Source organism: Mobula hypostoma, chromosome 4 (assembly GCF_963921235.1).
Source record: "Mobula hypostoma chromosome 4, sMobHyp1.1, whole genome shotgun sequence".
In the NCBI taxonomy this organism is placed as follows: Eukaryota; Metazoa; Chordata; class Chondrichthyes; order Myliobatiformes; family Myliobatidae; genus Mobula; species Mobula hypostoma.
The window spans coordinates 96356413-96378468 of NC_086100.1; the positions used below are offsets into that span (position 1 = coordinate 96356413).

General features: G+C 40.8%; 1 protein-coding gene across 4 annotated transcripts in view; it reads right to left on the reverse strand.

The window, feature by feature from the left end:
• pask (PAS domain containing serine/threonine kinase) overlaps positions 1-22056 on the reverse strand; it is a 75093-nt gene that overhangs the window by 6426 nt on the left and 46611 nt on the right. For all 4 annotated transcript variants that reach the window (XM_063046209.1, XM_063046208.1, XM_063046211.1 and 1 more), the window contains exons 15-19: positions 18115-18240; positions 17546-17680; positions 11290-11489; positions 4960-5093; positions 160-303 (exon numbers count right to left, since the gene is read on the reverse strand). In XM_063046209.1, the coding sequence (XP_062902279.1) occupies positions 160-303; positions 4960-5093; positions 11290-11489; positions 17546-17680; positions 18115-18240 (739 nt within the window). The remainder of the gene's footprint in view (positions 1-159; positions 304-4959; positions 5094-11289; positions 11490-17545; positions 17681-18114; positions 18241-22056) is intronic.

Consider the following 22056-nt stretch of genomic DNA (forward strand, 5'->3'; position numbering starts at 1 on the left):
ATGAATATTTTGGAAAGATGAATTAAAAATGAAAACTCACTGACTTCATCCTGGAATTACTTTTGGACATACTTCCATCCCAAGAAAAAAAGCCATCAAGTAGGTTATTGGGTTTGCCCAGTTCATGGCTGTATTTAAAATGTCAGGTTTCATACTCACTTTCTTTGGCAGAATACACTTCCTCCCAGGTGTAGAGAGACAGATTGACTGGCTGTGTCACCCAGGGGTTCTTCATTAGTTCTTCCAAAGTCAGACGGAGGCAAGGCTCAGGCTGCAGCATAGCTGATACCAGGTTCATAAAATCTACAGAAGAGGAACATAGAAGTTGAGCTGGCTGAAAGAGACATTTACATTTCTCTTAGTTCATATTCAACATTCATCATTTATTGTTGAGTGCACTGATCAGCGACAATATAGTACTTTGTACGGTTTATACAATTTGGGTTATTATTGTCATATGATCAAGGCACAATGAAAAATCTTGTCTTGCATACAGATCAATTCATTTCCAAATACAGTGCTACAGTACAGAGAGAGTGCAGAACAGATAGTCAGTAAGGTGCAAGTTCACAATAAAAGGTAAATTGCGAGGTCAAAAGTCTATCTTACTGCACTAGGAACCATTCATAGAAACATAGAAAATAGGTGCAGGAGTAGGCCATTCGGCCCTTCGAGCCTGCACCGCCATTTATTATGATCATGGCTGATCATCCAAATCAGAACCCTGCACCAGCCTTCCCTCCATACCCCCTGACCCCCGTAGCCACAAGGGCCATATCTAACTCCCTCTTAAATATAGCCAATGAACCAGCCTCAACTGTTTCCCGTGGCAGAGAATTCCACAGATTCACCACTCTCTGTGTGAAGAAGTTTTTCCTAATCTCAGTCCTAAAAGGCTTCCCCTCTATCCTCAAACTGTGGCCCCTCGTTCTGGACTTCCCCAACATCGGGAACAATCTTCCTGCTTTCTTCATATGAAAGTCCTGCCATCCCAGGAATCAATCTGGTGAACCTTCTTTGTACTCCCTCTATGGCAAGGATGTCTTTCCTCAGATTAGGGGACCAAAACTGCACACAATACTCCAGGTGTGGTCTCACCAAGGCCTTGTACAACTGCAGTAGTACCTCCCTGCTCCTGTACTCGAATTCTCTCACTATAAATGCCAGCATACCATTCGCCTTTTTCACCGCCTGCTGTACCTGCATGCCCACTTTCAATGACTGGTGTATAATGACACCCAGGTCTCGTTGCACCTCCCCTTTTCCTAATTGGCCACCATTCAGATAATAAACTGTTTTCCTATTTTTGCCACCAAAGTGGATAACTTCACATTTATCCACATTAAATTGCATCTGCCATGAATTTGTCCACTCACCCAACCTATCCAAGTCACCCTGCATCCTCTTAGCATCCTCCTCACAGCCAACACTGCCACCCAGCTTCGTGTCATCCGCAAACTTGGAGATGCTGCATTTAATTCCCTCATCCAAGTCATTAATATATATTGTAAACAACTGGGGTCCCAGCACTGAGCCTTGCGATACCCCACTAGTCACCGCCTGCCATTCTGAAAAGTTCCCGTTTATTCCCACTCTTTGCTTCCTGTCTGCTAACCAATTCTCCACCCACACCAATACCTTACCCCCAATACCGTGTGCTTTAAGTTTGCACACTAATCTCCCGTGTGGGACCTTGTCAAAAGCCTTATGAAAATCCAAATATACCACATCCACTGGTTCTCCCCTATCCACTCTACTAGTTACATCCTCAAAAAATTCTATGAGATTCGTCAGGCATGATTTTCCTTTCACAAATCCATGCTGACTTTGTCCGATCATTTCACCGCTTTCCAAATGTGCTGTTATCACATCCTTGATAACTGACTCCAGCAGTTTCCCCACCACCGACGTTAGGCTAACCGGTCTATAATTCCCCGGTTTCTCTCTCCCTCCTTTTTTAAAAAATGGAGTTACATTCGCCACCCTCCAATCCTCAGGAACTAGTCCAGAATCTAACGAGTTTTGAAAAATTATCACTAATGCATTCACTATTTCTTGGGCTACTTTCTTAAGCACTCTCGGATGCAGACCATCTGGCCCTGGGGATTTATCTGCCTTCAATCCCTTCAATTTACCTAACACCACTTCCCTACTAACATGTATTTCGCTCAGTTCCTCCATCTCACTAGACCCTCTGTCCCCTACTATTTCTGGAAGATTATTTATGTCCTCCTTAGTGAAGACAGAACCAAAGTAATTATTCAATTGGTCTGCCATGTCCTTGCTCCCCATAATCAATTCACCTGTTTCTGTCTGCAGGGGACCTACATTTGTCTTTACCAGTCTTTTCCTTTTTACATACCTATGAAAGCTTTTACAGTCCGTTTTTATGTTCCCTGCCAGTTTTCTCTCATAATCTTTTTTCCCCTTCCTAATTAAGCCCTTTGTCCTCCTCTGCTGAACTCTGAATTTCTCCCAGTCGTCAGGTGAGCCACTTTCTCTGGCTAATTTGTATGCTTCTTCTTTGGAATTGATACTATCCCTAATTTCTCTTGTCAGCCACGGGTGCACTACCTTCCTTGATTTATTCTTTTGCCAAACTGGGATGAACAATTGTTGTAGTTCATCCATGCAACCTTTAAATGCTTGCCATTGCATATCCACCGTCAATCCTTTATGTGTCATTTGCCAGTCTATCTTAGCTAATTCACGTCTCATACCTTCAAAGTTACCCCTCTTTAAGTTCAGAACCTTTGTTTCTGAATTAACTATGTCACTCTCAATAGCCTTATTGTAGGATCAAAGCTGTCCTTGAGGCCGATGGTACGTGCTTTTAGGCTTTTGTATCTTCTGCTTGATTGGAATGGGGAGAAAAATAAAATGTCCGGGGTGGGTGGGATCTTTGATGATGCTGGCTGTATTACTGTAATAATGAGAAGCGTAGACAGAGTCCACAGATGGAAGGTTGGTTTTGTGATGTGCTGAGCAGTGTCCACAACACCCAAGTTTCTCGTGGTCATGGCAAAGCAGTTGCCATACCAAGTCATAATAAGTCTGGACAGGATGCTTTCTCTGGTGTAGCATTAAAAATTGGTAAGGGTCAAAGAGGACATGGCAAATTTCTTTAGCCTCTTGAGGATGTAGAGCTTTCTCGGCTGTGTCTTCTATGCGGTTGGACTGGACAGGCTATTGATGTTCTCTCTTAACCCAAGGACCATTGATATAAATAATGCACCACACCTCATCCTGTAGTCAATGACCAGCTCTTCTGGTTTGCTGACATTGTCATGACACCACGTCATTAGACTCTCTACCTCCTTCCTGAAATCAGACTCATCTTTATTTGAGATATGGCCCACTACAGTAGTATGAACTGCGATGGAGTTAGTGCAGAATTTGATCACACTGTAGTGGGTACATGGGGAGTAATGGATTGAGGATACTAGTGTTGTGGGCACTAGTATTGAGAATAATTGTGGTGGAGGTGTTGTTGCCTATCCTTACTGATGGTGGTCTGTTGGTCAGGAAGTCAAGGATTGAGTTGCAAAGGGAGGTGTTGAGTCTCAGGCTTAGGTGTTTGGAGATGAGTGTGATTAGAAGTATAGTATTGAAGATTGAGCTCTAGTCAATAAACAACAGTCTAATAATTGGCATCTTTACTCTCCAGATGCTCGAGAGATGAGTGTAAGGCCAGTGAGATGTTGCCTGCCATAGACTTGTTTTGGTAGTAGGCAAATTGTAGCGGGTTGAGGTTTTCTGTAGACCGAATGTAAGATATGTGCCTCTCAAAGCACTTGCTGATGGTAGATGTCAGAGCCACTGGGTGGTAGTCATACCTGATGCTCTATTGGTCAGTTTTAAATACTGCAAGATCTCCTTCAGTGTTACTTCCAAGTAATAAATAAATAAATAGGCATCCGTTAGTCTCGTGAGACCATGGATTTGTGCCTTGGAAGGTTTTCAGGGCACAGGCCTGGGCAAGGTTGTATGGAAGACCAGCAGCTGCCCATGCTGCAAGTCTCCACTCTCCATGCCACCAATGTTGTCCAAGGGGAAGGCACTAGGGCCGATACAGCTTGGCACCGGTGTCGTTGCAGAGCAGTGTGTGGTTAAGTGTCTTGCTCAAGGACACAACACGCTGCCTCAGCTGAGGCTCGAACTAGTAGCTCAGGGGTATGTGGTTTTATGATAATTGATTCTGTCTTTTATGAGGATGAAACATGCAACTGTGAAAATGCAAGGAAAAAGTACGAGAGGAAATATTTGTACATCTAATGAATAAGAGATTGTGTGAAGAACTGAAGAAATGCAACAGAGAACAGAGGCTGAAGTTTCCTTTGAAAGATCAATGAGGAAAAATGATTAGGATGGTGTGAAAGTGTGATGTTATTCTTAATACCACATCAAATTTTACTACATAAAATAATCAAGAGAAACTGATCAGTAGGTAATGTCAGTTTTTATAGTACTTGTCAAGGCTGTGGTACTAAGTACACATGGACAATGGAAAAGGGAAAATGGAATAGCAACAAGAAAAATATGATTAAACATAGTCGGGGGGGAGAAGCACGAAGTTTGGGGTTGATTTCTGTTCGTAAACAACTACTGATTGAATGAATCAATTTAAATTGGCACAACAGAATTATTGTTGAAAGGTCGTCAGTAAATAATAACATTTCCAAGCATTAGAAAAATGCTATTAAAAATAAATTAAAAGCAGAATGCCAAATACAAGGACTCTGAAAGTAAATAAAAGAAGTGGAGGAAAGACAGGCCAGAAAGCAATAGGTCCTCCATTCTCCCACTGTAAATGAAAAAGCATTATTGCAACGTGTACACTTCTTACATTACTCTCAGGATCAGCAGTCAGAACAGATTTTGGCATCTTCATTCTGAATTATAAATGGGTGTGTTAGTTGTACATTTGACATTTAAATGTTTAGATATACAGTATTTTACCATTGGAGGCTTGGAAAGGTGGTCTTAGCACAGCTGCTACTGTCTCTTCCACATCACTGAATGGATTCTCTGCGAAGACCAGGGTATACAAGGTCACTCCCAGGGACCACATCTCCAACTCAGATCCAGAATACCTAGACACGGGTAAAAAGAACATGAGATTAATTTATCAGGGAGAAAACTGTTATTACTTCAAGTTTAGAGATATTTGAATGTAGAAAAAACCCCAGCTCGCCAATGGGCAACACACTATAGCTCACAGGAGTAATATGCATCAATCCAATGAAAGAATTCATCACATGAAAGCTTCACTTGCAGTGCACATTGCAAGTACTTATCTTTTTCTCTCGTATTTTCTATATCATGGAATTCTTCCAAGTATGCTTTCATTTTACTTAGTGAGAATTTATTGTCATAGGTAATTAATTACATGGTACAAGCATATATGAAGATTTTTAATAAGTATTCTGCTAGCAAATATGTCCCTTGTGTTAACTGTGCTCATCTGTATTTATATGTAGAATTAACCAGAATACAAGAGATGGACCATAAAAATCAGGGTGATCTCGTAACTCAGCATCACCTTCCTCCATTAACACCATACCCTTTCATTGCTCAATATCCAAACCCCATCTAACCTCTGCCTTTGATAGTGATTATCTCTTAATGGAGATTCTTATCCTCATTACAGTTGAATGACCAACCCCTTACTTTGACACTTATGATTCCTGATTCCAGACATCTCATTTAGGGCAAAGATGTTGTATTTACCCCATTAAGATGCATAAGTGTAAATGAGATCATCCCTCATATTTGTAAACTCTAAGCAGGATAGGCTCAGTCTGCTTAATCTTTAGTAGGCCTTCCCCAGAACCTCTTCTGTTTAGTTTAGCCATGAACTTTGTTTGATACACTGGTAGAAAAACAAACTGGTTAACATATTTTAACATTTTCTATTAAAATAACACTGAAATATACCACCTATTTGTGATACATTCATTGAGTAAAAGAATAAAAGGAATAAATTAAGGCTTTCCACCGACAACTTAGAAATTAGAATTGTGGTGTGCATGCATCTTTAAAAAATATATAAAAATAGTTAAAATAAGTAGCGCAAATGCAGAAATAAAAAAAATAGGAGGTATTGTTCATAGGTTCAATGTACATTTAGGAATCGGATGGCAGAGGGGAAGAAGCTGTTCCTGAATCACTGAGTGTGTTGTGTGCCTTCAGGCTTCTGTACCTCCTTCCCAACAGTAACAAAGAGAAGAGGACACGTCCTGAGTGATGGGGGTTCTTAAAGGAGGACGCCACCTTTCTAAGGCACCACTCCTTGAAGATGTCTTGGGTACTAACCAAAAGTTGTAATGTTAGAAAGTTCTACCTGCGGAGGGATGAAAACAAGGTTTACTGATTAAAAAAAGAGATTTTGAAAGAAAAAACAACGCAATGCGAGGGTGGAGCAGTCTGGACACAGGACAGACAAGGAGAGAAACGCAGCAACGATTAGAAGTTGAAGACATATAATGAAAGAAGGAACACTGTTCAGTTTTGAAATGCATAAAGAGAAACACTTATTAGAAAAACAAGACTTTATCGGTATCTACAGATGCGACAGTAAGTTAATAGGAGGGTTAAAAATGTAACCAAGGCAAGTACGTGTCTGATAGAGATATTTAGAAAAGCATATAATTCAGACAACGGTAGTAGAATCATTTCAAGCATGCATAAGGGTTTGTCAAATCTTAAAACACATTCAATTTCGTACATTAAAACAAAATGGGAGAAGGAAGGAGGGATAATTATATCTGAGGAAGAATGGACAACAGTATGGAGGTATCAATGGACGTGTACCAGTTCACAGAAATGGAGGGAGTTTGGATGGAAAAACTTGATAAGATATTTTATTACACCCTCTCAGAAATCCCATTATTATAGTAACCTCCCTGTTTGCTGGAGAAATTGTGGAAATCAAAATGCAAACTATTATCATATTTTCTGGGATTGCCTTGTTATCAAAGACTATTGGAGTGGGATACACAATGCCCTACAAGACATTTTTAAATGTGAAATATATTTAAAAATTAGAAAGTAAGACCATATATTTTGGGTATGTACCTCAAAAATGGTTGAAAAGAGATAAATATTTAATGAATATACTGCTGGTGGCTGGTAAAAAGATTCTTACCAGGAAATGGTTATCACAGGAGAGCCCAACTTTAAATGCATGGATGGAAATTACAATGGACATTTACAAAATGGAGAAGATAACAGCATCTGTTAATCATAAGTTGGAACAATTTGGTTCATACTGGGAAAAATGGTTCAACTACACAACACCTCATAGGCCTGATTTTATTCTCACAAATCAATGAATATGTTGTATATAAAAAAAAATCACTCCCTACTTGTACATAGTTTTCTCCTTTTGCTTGTTCTTTCTTTCCTCTTTTCTATGGGTGTATACCTCAGATAAATATTATGTGGAGATTTGTGGCAAATATGATTATATGATATATATGTATAATATCTGAAATACATCTTTTGGAAATGTTTGTTTGATGATGAACTTCAATAAAAAATAAATTACAAAAAAAAAGTTGAAGACATGAACTATTAAGAGTGTAATTAGTAGTGAGCATCTTTACCCTAACTAACTTGAAACCCTCAGGGTGAAACCCCTGGAGGAGAGACAAATAGAGATAAAAGATTTATTGAAGCTACGGCTCTAACACGCAGCAGCTTTAATGAGACAATATCAGCAGAGACCAGTGTCCAAAATCCCTACTGTGTAGTCGCGAATTAGTCCTGCGAAATCATACCAAGGCATTTGGACAAGTTTTGTGCACGTCTGTGAATTGACTTTCCGTGGATGATCAACAATTTCATTCCAACCACCAAGAAACCTGATGGTGAGCCACCCAAGATGAAGCACCAGCGCGGGAACGAAATGTGTGATGATGCAGAGCATTTAATATGGTTGGATGTACAAGTTTAATTAGTTAGAGAAATTGGAATTACGAAGGTTTCTCTAATGAATATCACAGATTCTAATTAAAAAGGAATTTGTTGTGGTTTGATATCCAAGATTTGAAACCTAAATAGAATGTTTGAATTTGGAATTGTTCATATTGTAAATATTTTGTACACTTTTTTCTTACAACCAATACGTTATCTCCAGAAGTGTGTGGTTTCTATTCACTGCTTCCTTTCGATACCTAGAGCCTTCTGATGGCCTATTGGCACCTAGTGTAATTTGATTTTCTCAAAAGTCTGCGACGACTAGTCACACATGATAAGACTGGTGCTGCACAAGTACCCATGATGGAGCTGACTAATTTTACAAGTTTCTCCAACTTTCATACTTCAATCTTCTGCAGCAGCACCCCCACACCCCCCCAGCCCTGCCCATACCAGATGGTGATGCAGTCAGACAGAATGCTCTTCACAGTATATTTGTAGAAGTTGTAGTGTTTTAGTTGACAAACCAAATCTCCTCAAACTCCTAATGAAATGTAGCTGCCATCTTGCCTTCTTTATAGCTGCGTCAATATATTACATCCAGGTTAGGTCCTCAGAGATATTGACACCCAGAAACTTGAAATTGCTCACTCTCTCCACCCTGGTCCCTCTGAGCATTGGTTTGTGTTCCCTTGTCTTACCCTTCCTGAAGCCCACAATCAGCTCTTTGGTCTTGCTAACGTTGAGTGCAAGGTGGTTGCTGCGACGCCACTCCACTAACTGGTATATCTCACTCCTGTATGCTCTTTTGTAACAATGTGAAACTTTGCCAAATGGTTGCCTTAACAGCAACCTCAGGGTTGATGGGATTTAAGCTATTCCTAGCCACACTGTCATGGTTGTAGACAGAGTAGAGCAGTGGGCTGTGGTGTGCCAGTGTTGACTGTCAGCAAGGTGGAGGTGTTATTTCCAATCTGCACAGATTGTGGTCTTCTGGTTAGGAAAGAGGACCAGTTACAGAGAGAGGTACAGAGGCCTGGGTTCTGTAGCTTTTCGATCAGAACTGTAAGAATGATGATGTTAATTGATGAGCTATAGTCAATGAACAGCATCCTGACATGTGTATTTGCATCGTCCAGGAGATTCAAGGCCACATGGAAAGCCACTGAGATTGTGTCTGCTGTTCATCTATTGTTGCGATAGGCTAACTGCAGTAGGTGCAAGTCCTTCCTGAGACAGGTGTTGAGTCCAGCTATGACCAACCTCTCAAAGCATTTCATCACTGTAGATGTGAGTGCTACTGGACGATAGTCATTGAGACAGCTTACACTGCTCTTTTTGGGCACTGGTATAATTGTTGCCCTTTTGAAGCAGGTGGGAACTTCAATGAGATTGAAAATGTCTGAATACCCCCGCCAGTTGGCTGCCACAGGCTTCCAGAGCCATATCAGGTGCTCCACTGGGCCCTGCCGCCTTGCGAGGGTTCACCCTCTTGAAAGGCAGCCTGACACTGACCGATCACAGGGTCATCATATGCTGCAGGGATCCTCACAGCTGTGGTTTTATTCCCCCTTTCAAAGCGAGCATAAAAGGTGTTGAGTTCATCTGGAGGCAAAGCATCACTGCCATTCATGGGTTTTGCTTTGTAGGAAGTAATGGCCTGCAAACCCTGCCAGAGTCGATGTACATTTGATGTCATCTCTAACCTCTCTCGGAATTGTTTCTTGGCTCTTGAAATAGCCCTCCACAAGTCATACCCGGTTTCCTTATACAGATCTGGGTTACCAGATCTAGCTCTCAGCAGACTACAAACCTTCTGGTTCATCCATGGCTTTAGGTTTGGGAATATGCAGCAAGTTGTTGTAGGCATACACTCATCCACACAGGGTTTAAATGAAATCAAAGACAACTGTGACATACTCATCCAGACTCACAGATGACTCCCCGAATATAATTCAGTCCACTGATTCAAAGCAGTCCTATAAGCACTCCTGTGCTTCCCTAGTTCAGACCTTCTTGGTCCCCGCTGCTGGTGCTGCAGTCTTCAGTCTCTGCCTATACTCAGGAGTACATCCAGGTGATCAGACTTACCAAAGTGGGTGTGGGATTGCTCTGTAGGCACTCTTGATCTTAGTGTAACAGTGGTCCAGTGTGTTATTTCCTCTGGTATTGCAGGTGATTTGTTGATAATAATCATTTACTGACTTTATCACGCTGGCCTAGTTAAAGTCCCCCAAATGATGGGGAAGGCTTCAAGATATGCTGTTTCATGCCTGTTGATTACATCGCTCAGATCGTGTAGAGCCTGTTTGACATTGGCCTGAGGTGGAATGTACACTGCCACCAAAATGATTGCTGAAATCTCCTGCGGCAGTTAAAATGGCCAGCACTTAACTGTGAAGTATTCCAGATCAGCTGAGCAATATTGGAGTGTCACCAACATATTAGTACACAAGAGGCATACACCTCCAGTTCTGCTTTTGACAGACTCACCCACCTATCTTGATGATGTGTTGTGAACCTATTCAGATTGCTGCGTCTGGCACGGAAGAGGTTAACCAAGGTTCCGCGTTCCTAATGCCTCTCTGACAGTACCCCAGATCTAACATTGTCGATTTTATTTGCTGGAGACTGTATGATTGCCAGCAAGATAGGTGGTATTGGGAGTTTAAAAATTCATTAAAAAACAAAGAAACAACAAAAAAAAACATATCATCAGACCAGCATGATGACCCCACTTCCATCGGCAGCTTCTTAAAGGGGCAGTATGCCGGCCACAGTCAAGTCCTGTTGCGTTTTAAGCAGCGATATATTGTTCAATCATATTATAACTTCATCACTGACTATACACATCTTAGATATAGTTATGGTTCTCATCCATAGCAGGCTAAAACGAGAATTTTTGATCATTTCCATCATTTTCAACCATTTTAGGTTATCCGTGTTTGGCGCCCCAGAAGTGAATGTATAAACATTAGCATGTTAAATTAGGTAGGAGCACATTTTATTAAAAAAAGCTATAATCAATAAAAGTTATTTATGAATGCCGTTATGTGTTATATAGTATAAGCCAGTATTTCAGGATGCAAATAGTGGGAACTGAAACTCTAGGTAGAAGGAAGAACAGTGTTCTAAATCTTTCACAATACACATTTATCAAAAATATGTGGGAAAAGCAGTTTCCACAGAAGAAAAATCATTTACAAAATGCAGGTCTATTGAGCCAATATGGAGATGCATTAATGTCAACAGCAGATTTCATTGGCTAAATCCTCCTCGCAGTAAGCAGTTTAGTAGGCAAATAGGTAGGAACCATAAATTAAGGTGCAGGATAGGAAGTTTAAAAGACCTTCATAGTTCAATACTCACGGGTTTCCCATCAGCACCTCTGGAGAGCAGTATTCAATTGTTCCATAAAACGTACGAAAAACTTTCCCAGGCTCCAAATTCACAGCTGAGCCAAAGTCTATAAGCTTAATGGTGAAATTCTCATCAATAATGACATTCTCATCCTTGATATCCCGATGGAGAATGCGCTTACTGTGCAGGTAATCCACAGCGGCCACGATCTGCAACATACAGACCCACACACATCTTAGCCATGTGTAAAAGCAGAACAAAGCAATTGATCAAAATATAGGAAAGAATCCATACCTATCTATTGAGAAATCACAATTAAAAAGTAAGCTTTAGAAAGAATACATAAATTACATTGAAAACATTGATATTTACATAAGTTTTTTTTTAAACGGAATAACCTTAAATAGCTCTTTATGATTTTTATAAATGACAGTGAGGAAGAGAAATGGTAGGTAGTGAGTTTGCAGATGATGTGAAGGATGGCGGTGTTTTATAGAAGGTGTACAAGGTTGTTGTTGGTTACAACAGAAAAATTGATAGGATGCAGAGCTGGACTGAGAAGTGCCAGATTGAGTTTAGTCTGGAACAGTGTGAAGTGATACACTCTGGAAGGTCAAACCTGAAGGCAGAGTATACGATTAATGGCAGGACTCTCAGCACTGTAGAGGAACAGAGGGATTTTGGAGTCCACGTCCTTAGATCCCTCAAAGTTGCCACAAAAGCAAGGGAGTGGTTAAAGAGACATATGGTGTGCTGGCCTTCAATAGTCAGGAGATTGAGCTGAAGCACTGCAAGTTAATACTGCGGCTCTAAAACTCTGGTTGAACTACTTGAAGTATTATGTTCAGTTCTGGTCCCCTCAGTGCAGAGATCGACTAGAATGCTGTCTGGATTAGAGACCGTGGCTTATGAGGACAAGTTGAGCGAGTTACTGTTTTTCTCTTTGGAGTGAAGCGGAATGAAAGGTGACTTGATAGAGGTGAACAAGTTGATTTGGAATAGATAGAGTGGACAGCCAGACACTTTCCACTCAGGGACACAATTTTAAGGTTTACAGTGACTGAGTAGTGGGTGTGTGGAACATGCTGCCAGTGATGGTGGTAGAAGCAGATACATTAGAAGTACTTAATAGATTCTCGGATAGGCACATGGATGAAAGAAAAATAGAGTGGCAGAACAGGCTATCCTGACAGCTCCTCTAAAACCTGTGACTTCTACCACCAGAACAAGAGAATCAGAATAAAAATTACTGACATATGTCATAAAATTTGTTTTATGGCAGCAGTGCAGTGCACAACATAAAAATTACTATAAGTAAAACAAATAAATTGTGCAAAAGAGGGATAGAAGGGTAATGTTTACGGGTTCATCCGACCATTCAGTAATCTAATGGTGGAAGGGAAGAAGCTGTTCCTAAAATGCTGAATGTGGACCTTCAGGCTCCTGTACTTACTCCCTAATGGTAGTAATGAGTTGAAGACATGTCCAGGATGGTGAGGGTCCTTAATGAATGCTGCCTTCTTGAAGCACTTCCTTTTGAAGACTTCTTTAATGGTGGGGAGGGTTACGTCCGTGATGGAGTTTGCTGAGTCTCCAACTCTTTACAAACAAGAGAAAAATCTACATGTTGCTTGCAAAAATCCAAGCAACATGCACAAGATGTTGGAGGAACTCAGCAGGCCAGGCAGCATCTGGTTCTGCTGAAGGGTCTCTGCCCAAAACATCGACTACACTTTTCCATAGTTGCTGAATTAGTTCCAGCACTATGTTGCTATAACTCTTTGCAGCCTCTTGTGATACTGTGTATTGGAGCATTCATACCAGGCAGTAATCCAACCAGTCAGAATGCTCTCTATGATAAAGTCTTTAGTGACATACCAAATATCCTCAAACTGCCAATGACGTATAGCAGGCTGGCATGCCTTCTTCATGATTGCATCAACGTTTTGGCCCCAGGATAGATCCTCAGATGTTGATGCCCATGAACTTGAAGCTGCTCACACTATCCACCACTGACCTCTCAGTGAGTGTGTTCTCCTGACTTCCTTTCCAGAAGTCCACAATCAATTCCTTGGTCCTGTTGACACTTAGTGCAAAGTTATTATTGTGACATCACTCGACCAACTGCTCCATCTCACCCCTGTACACCACCTCATTGCCATCAGAGAATCTGCAAACAACTGTTGTGTTATTGGCAAATTTATAGATGACATCTGATGAGTCTAGCCACACAGTCATTAGTGTAGAGAGAGCAGAGCAGTAGGCTAAACACACATCCTTGAGGTGCACCTATGCTATTAGTGAGGAGATTTTATTACCAATCCACACTGATTGCGGTCTCCCAGTGAGATAAAGTTGCAGCAGGTACAGAAACTCAGGTTTTGAGGCTCGTTGATTACTAGTGAGGGGATGACAGTGTTGAAAATAAAGCAGTCTGACAAATCATTGCTGTTGTCTAGGTGCTCCAAGCTGAGTGAAGAGCCAGTGAGATTGTGTCCACTGTAAATTTGCTTTGGCTATAGGCAAATTTCAGCAGATCTAGATCCATACTGAGGCACAAGTTAATTCTAGCCATGGCCAACTTCTGATAATATTTCATCACAGTAGATGTGAGTGCCACCAGGCAATAGTCATTCAGCCTGCCCTTCTTGGATTAGATTAGATTAGATTATGACGACACTCAGTCCTCATTTATTGTAATTTAGAAATGCATGCATTAAAAAAATGATACGAAGTTCCTCCAGTATGATATCACAGAAACACAAGACAGACCAAGACTAAGACTGACAAAAACCACATAATTATAACATATAGTTACAACAGTGCAAAGCAATACCGTAATTTGATAAGAGCAGACCATGGGCATGGTTAAAAAAAAAAGTCTCAAAGTCTCGATAGCCCCAACATCTCATGCAGATGGTAGAAGGGAGAAACTCTCCCTGCCATGAGCTTCCAGTGCCACAAACTTGCCGATGCAGCATCCTGGAAGCACCCGACCACAGTCCGACTCAGAGTCCGTCCAAAAACTTCGAGCCTCCGACCAGCCCTCTGACATCGAGCACCATCTCTGCTGAGCGCTTCGACCCCGGCCCCGGCCGCCAATCAACAGGCAAAGCCGAGGATTCAGGGCCTTCCCCTCCAGAGATTTCAGATCACACAGTAGCAGCAGCAGCAAAACAGGCATTTCAGAAGTTTCACCAGATGTTCCTCCGTGCTCTCACGTCTGCCTCCATCAAATCAGAATTGGGGCGTTGATAATGATTGATATGCTTTTGAAGCAGCTAGAAACTTCTGACTGCAGCAGTGAGAAGTTGAAGATGTCCTTAAACACTCCAGCCAACTGGTTGGCACAGAGAAGCAGGTTCAAGGAAATACCACCAGACTTGGAATCACACAGCCCGTCCTTCATCAATCAGTCTAAATCTAGGCTTTCTTGCCCAACTGCACAATGGAAGAACAATTGCAGCTTCAAGATGGCTCACCATCACCTTTTTAAGGGTAATTAGAGATGGGCAATTAATGTAGTGATATCGAAATCCCAGAAATCAAATTTTAATAACTTGAACAATTTAAAACTAGTGTAGAAAGAGAAAAAACGAATTATGTCTTCCCTGATGGAAGTCCACAATCAATTCCTTGATCTTATTGACATCGAGTGCAAGGTTGCTGTTGCAACACCACTCAACCAGCTGATCTGTCTCACACCTCATCACCACCCGAAATTCTGCCCATGCTTGGCTCACGGTAAATTTATAGATTATTTTAGAGCTGTGCCTAGACATACAGCCGTGGGTGCAAAGAGAGTAGAGCAGTGGGCTAAGCATGCAGCCTTGAGGTGCACCTGTGTTGATTGTCAGCGAGATGTTATTTCCAATCTGCACTGACTGTGGTCTTTCAATGAGGAAGTCAAGGATCCAGTTGCAGAGGCCCAGGTTTTGGAGGTTGTTGATTAGTGCTGAGGGTATGATGATGTTGAACGCTGAGCTGCAATGAATAAACAGCAGTCTGACATGGGTATTGTTATTGTCCAGGTGATCAAAGGCAGAGTGGAAAGCCAATGAGATTGCATCTGCTGTAGATCTATCGTGGTAACAGGCAAGTTGCAGCGGGTCCAGCTCTTTGCTTAGGCGGGAGTTGATTCTGGTCACGACCAATCTCTCAAAATACTTCATCACAGTATAAGCGAGTGCAACATAGACAGGTCAATCTGCTCTTCTTGGACACTGATATGATTGTCGCCTTTTTGAAGCAGGTGGGAGCCTCTGACCGCAGCAGAGATTAATGTCCTTAAAAACCTGTGCTAACCAACTGGCAGAAGTGTTCAAGAGCCCGGCCAGGTACACCATCAGGGCCTGACGCCTGGTTTGCAAGGTTTCACCCTCTTAAAAGGTGTTCTGACATCAGGGTCACCAGATGCTGCAGGGATTCGCACAAGTATAGTTTTATTCTCCCTTTCAAAGTGCATAAAAGGTGTTGAACGCATCTGGGAGTGAAGCTTCTCAGCCATTTGTTAGGTTTCATTTTGTAGGAAGTAATGTCCTGCAAACCCTGTCACTGCCGAATCCATCTCCAACTTCAAGTGGAATTGTTTTTCACTCTTAAAATATCCTTCCAGAGGTCATACCTGGATTACTTGTACTGTTCTGGATCACCAGTCTTCAATACCACAGATCTCACCCTCAGCTGATTATAAACCTCCTGGTTCATTCATGGCTTTTTGTTTGGGCGTATCTAATTATGTTCTTGAAGGCTCATCCACACAGGTCTTGATAAAGTCGGTGACAATGGTGGCGTTTTTAATTCAGACTGACCACATCATCTTCTTGGTCCTCACCACTGGCGTTGTGGTCTTTAGTCTCTGCCTGTACACTGGGAGTAGAAATACAGCCAGAGATAGCATGGTAAGTGTTTTTAAAATGGTAGTACAACAGCACTCAAGTGTGTTGGCTCCTCAGGTTCCACAGGTGTTATGTTGGTGGTTGTTATTCAGAGACATCAGGCTGGCCTGGTTGAAATCCCCTGCAATTACAGGGAAGGCATCAGGGTGTGCTGTTTCATGACTGCTGATCACAGTGCTCATCTCTTCAGTGCCTACCTGCCATTGGCCAGAGGTGGAATGTACATTACTACCAGGATGACTGGAAAACTCCCTCAGCAGATAAAGCAGATGACACTTAACTGCAGGATATTCCAGGTCGGGTGAGCAGAGACAGAAACACCTTGTCTGTGTACCATGATGAGTTGATCTTAAGCATACCCCACTCTACCTTTAGAAAATTCAGATGTCCTGTCTTTGCAGTGAAACCCTCAAAGTGCAGCACTGTGTCCAAAAATGATGGGAGTGAGCCACACGTTCTGTGGAGCAAAGCACACAGCAGTCCCTGATGTCCCGCAGATACTGCAATCTTGTTCTGAGGTCTTCAATTTTATTTTCCAGAGACTATACATTAGCCAGCAGGGTAGTCAGGAGCTGGGGGGAGGTCTACGGCCTCTGCATTTCAATCATACTTGTAGCACAACTCGCCCTCTGTTTTCTTAACGGGGAATTGCACACATGACCCGAGTTTGCCATCCAGGGTCTGCTGATTTTGAGGATCGATAGTTTTTTTTTTAAACGTCATAAAACAAAGTTGCTTACTGCAGAACCCATGGCTGTGATTGTTCATTTGGGCTGTAGTAGTTGTAAACTGGAATATCTGACGATTCCCATTGGAGCAGCATACAGAGTTGTCACTTATCGGCACCATCTTACACATTGATATCTTATCCACCGATTACCTTTTCCCATGATTGCAGATCTCAGGTATTGTAACATAGACCCATTTCGCCAGTGGACTTGGGTACAGAGAGAGTCTAAACCTTCAGGTTCCTTAATTTTCTGTCTTGGCAAAAAGCTGTTTAGTTACCCTAAAGGCTATGCTAAGCTCAAAGTTACACAAAGTTCTCCAATTTCTGCAGGTGCTTATTCCAGTGAGGATGTACCACAGTGAAGTTCATTGGCTTAGGCTGAATTGATTCCACAGCAGTTAAGCATTGGAACATTGTCATATAGACAACCCTTATCATAGTGCTGTAACACAAGGCCAGTACAAAGATTTCAATCTTGGATCAATGTGCTCCCTTATCTCGATTTTGCAGCTATCTGGTTGCCCTTGCAGACTAAATTGGGCAGCAGGACAACAGAAATTGTGATTTCTATTAATATACATTTGGTAAAAATATGTAGAACTGTAATGCTGGTCATCTAACATTTTTTTCTCATTACCTGTCTGAATATGAAGCTGGATAAGGGTTCATCCAAGTCTGGCTGCTGGTCAATGAATTCAAAGAGGTCCAGACCAGTTCCATGTTTCTCCATCACTAGTTGAAAAAAATTCAGGTTCTCAAACACATCAAGTACCTGCAGAGATTATAAAGAAACATAATTGAATTTGCAACTCTTGTGTTAATTCCACTAAGAAACATCGAAAGAAATCATTTTGCACACTGTGACCCACGTTCAAGTAACACAAGAACACTGTGCTTACAATAACAAATATCACATGAGCACTTGGTCACGGGAAAGAAGAGCGGCTTGGCTGTTCAATACATGCACATAACTTTAAGCAGCTGCAAAATATCACAGAAACAAAGAGATCACCACCTATTTTCATAAAGGAGGATGCAAGGAATATGGCATCATTAGCATCTTTCACCAGAAGGGACCCTCGCTCGTCTATCTGGATTTAATTAAAGGTGTTTGCATATTGATACTTACCAGTCAGAACTTGGCACAAGACACCCCAAGCCAAAACAGTGAAATGTTAAAAGGGCTAATGGAAAAAAAACACTGACCTTAATTATGTTGGGATGGTTGAGTCTTGCTAGAATTGCAATTTCCTGACTCACTCTGCCTAGGTCCACGTCATCAACCCAGCAGTCCTCAACGATCTTGTCCTTTCGAATAAACTTCACCACAACCTGAAAATACAGAACAAACACACTGATACTGTACAATCACAAATATAGTTAAGCATTTTTAAAATATATTAGCAGTCATCGTTGGTAGCAAACTGAGCTATAAATGTCATGTTGCAATGTTCTTTGTACGTTGGAGGTGCTGGGAGATTTGGAAAGCAAAAGAGTGAAGTGTATGATATTAATCTTCAAGAAATGACATCAATCCCTCATCATCTCCTTGTGCAGGGTTGAAGCAATATTTATAAATTGGTGTGAAAGAAGCAAAAGCCACCATACAGCCCTTTTCAGAGATGGAAATATCTTTGAGATGAACTCCTCCAATGTGTCAAGGGCAGTATATGATTTATTGTTTGATCTGTGTTACTGCAATCAAAGGCAAAAAGGATTCGATTTAACACTGATGCATTAATGGCAACCTGGTTCAGAGGCTGCATCCTTGTCGCTAGGTCTCCATGTCCCTTCTCCAGCCTTGCATTCCTTTTGCCAATCAACTTTCCAGCTCTTAGCTCCATCCCTTCCCCCTCCTGTCTTCTCCTATCAGTTCCGATCTCCCCTTCCCCCTCTCAAATCTCTTACTATCTCTTCTTTCAGTTAGTCCTGACGAAGGGTCTTGGCCCAAAACGTCGACTGTACCTCTTCCTAGAGATGCTGCCTGGCCTGCTGCGTTCCACCAGCATTTTGTGTGTGTTGCTTGAATTTCCAGCATCTGCAGATTTCCTCATGTTTGAGGTCTCAAATGAGTTGCTTATTTGAGACCATTTTTCTTCCTTGCATGCTAACATTTGTCATCACTGGTAAAGCAAAAGGATTAGGGCCATAAAGGGTTCTTTAAAAATGACAGAGTGAGCTATTGGATCAGAAACACCGGATGGATAGACACAGAATACTGAACAGCTGGAAAGGTGCAGGAAGAATGATATTTGACAGCATCAATGACCGCTCCCACTGAACTATTTAAGTTACTAGTGGCCATCTACATAACCAAATTTAGCCAGGTGGAAAGTTATATTGTTTTTGAAGTGGGAGCACACCAAGTTACAGCAGCTTCTTTGGGTTACTTGCTGGATCGTAACTATATCTGCTGTGTGTGATTTTATGTACTGTGTTCTCCAGAAGAATAATGTTTTGTTTAGCTCTATATGTGTATGGTTGAATGGCAATTAAATTGAACTTGATAGACGACAAATGAGCTTCAAGGAAAGATGTTCTGCCAAAATGAACAAAAGGCTGATGATTACAACAAATCAACCTTATAATACATACGATCCAAAATCAACCTCCTCCTCACCCAATATCCATAAATTTTCAGCCATCAGAATAAAAAATCTAACCAGCTATTTGTCAACACTATTTCCAAGAAAATCTTTCTTTCTTTTTAAATCTTTTTATTAAGTATACAAAAAAGGTAAGCCATATAAACATTAATACAATGTTAAAGTATAATAAAATTCCAAAAGATATCAATACCAAAAAGAAAATACTACAAACAATGTAATTTAAGCATTAGAAACCAAGATAACATAATAGTATACTAAATTTTATATATATCAATGGAAAAAAAAGAAAAAAAAAACCCCAAAAAAAAACCCACCGTGCAGCTAACTAAAAGCAAAGCAAAGCAATGGGCTAACTTGAAACCAAACAGAGTTAAACTTAAAATCACGTCCTCAATCCCGACCTCCATTAAAAACAGTGAAAAAAAAACAAGGGTAAATATTACATTAAATGAAAATATCGAATAAAAGGTCCCCAAATCTGTTCAAATTTAAATGAAGAATCATAAAGGTTACTTCTAATTTTCTCCAAATTCAAACATAAAATCGTCTGAGAGAACCAAAAAAAAGGTAGTTGGAGCATTAAGCTCTTTCCAATGTTGTAAAATACATCTTTTCGCCATTAAAGTAAGAAATGCAATCATTCTACGGGCTGAAGGGGAAAGATTACTAGAAATTTTAGGTAGTCCAAAGATAGCAGTAATAGGGTGAGGAGAGATATCTATATTTAATACCTTAGAAATAATATTGAAAATATCTCTCCAAAAAGTTTCCAAAGTAGAGCAAGACCAAAACATATGAGTTAAAGAGGCTATCTGCCCCGAACATCTATCACAGAAAGGATTAATATGCAAGTAAAAACGCGCTAACTTATCTTTGGACATATGTGCTCTATGAACCACTTTAAATTGAATTAGGGAATGTTTAGCACAAATAGAGGAAGTATTAACTAATTGTAAAATCTGCCCCCAATCATCCACAGAAATGGTAAGCCCCAATTCCTGTTCCCAATCTACCCTAATCTAAAAAAATCTCCATAAATCCTAAAGTCAACCCACAACAAGGAGGATTGACGATAGGCGCGACCCACAAACCCGGAGAGGAAACAGAACATACAAAAGATACCGGGAAAAAGGACGCAACCAGTACTTCAATAATGTATATAGCCCAAAGAGAAACAAACTAAAACGTGAAGCCCCTCCCACCACCCTCCGCCCCAAGACCCCAAGGCAAAATCTAAAGCAGACCCGCCAGAAAGAAGCAAGCGCTAAAACTACCCCCATGACTTCCGGTATACGCTCCCTAAAAAAAAAGGTATAAATATGAAAAGGATCAGCTAATTGTAAAACAGTAAAAAAGTAAGTAAAAAAAAGTTAGCTCAATTAAAATACCCACAGAACAGAACAAAAGCCGGAAAATATATATTAAAAAAAACCACAATAAACCTCAAACCCATGAATAGACACAGCAACAAGAAAAAATAGGATTATTGACATAAAGTGGTTATAAAAAGCAAAACAGAATAAAATTTAAAAAAAACTACAAAATTTATGGCCACACAGGAAATACGTAAGATGACAAAAGGGAAGTAACCACCCATAATCCCCTGGGAAAAGAAAGAAATGACGCAGTTAAAAAGAAAGTTTAGCGACCATATTAAGAAATCAAAAATAAACTTTTCTGCCCAAATAGGGCACGAAAAAGTTAAAACCAACCAATTCACAGCCTCCGATCAACGGAGATAATTTAAAAAAAGGCAATTAAGATGTTGAAGATGAAAGTTGATCCAGATAACTCTGGGCATCCGATGGAGAATCAAAAAAACGAAGAGCTCCATCTGACATGCGAATCCTTAGACGTGCAGGGTACAGCAGCGCTGGTCTTAAATCCATCTTATAGAATTCCGACATCACGGATCTGTAACGAACCCGTTGGTCCCAGATTGGTTTACTGAAATCTTCCACGAATCGGAACCTAAGATCCGAAAAATCAATGAAACCTTTAGATCGAGCGAATCGAAACAGTCTCTCCTTGTCTTGAAAATAATGAAAACGTAAAATAACATGCCTAGGTCTATCTGACCTAGACGAATAAGATGGGATTCTGTGAACACGATCCAGAAGCGGTGGTTGGTCAGGAAATACAGTAGGGAATGCATCTTTTAAAAGTTGAGAAAAATATTTCATGGGATTGTTGGATTCCACGGCTTCCCTCACGCCAATCATTCGTAAATTCTGCCGTCGCATTCTAGATTCCAGGTCAGAGTTTTTAAAAGTCAAAAAGTCAAGTTTCTTCTTCATTACATTAATTGTTTCTTCGATTTTCCCCATCTTAAGCTCACTTTGTTGCGCGAATTTTTGAAGATCAGATATAGCCGACTGATGTTCCGCAATACATGTTTGCATCTTATCAATTAAATCGGCAATTTTCTGGAAATTAGTTGAGATTTCCATATGAATCAGGTCTTTAACAGAGCCTGCAATTTCCGTACGAATCATCTCCCTAACAGAGGTTGAAATTTCCCTCTGAATTAACTCCGATA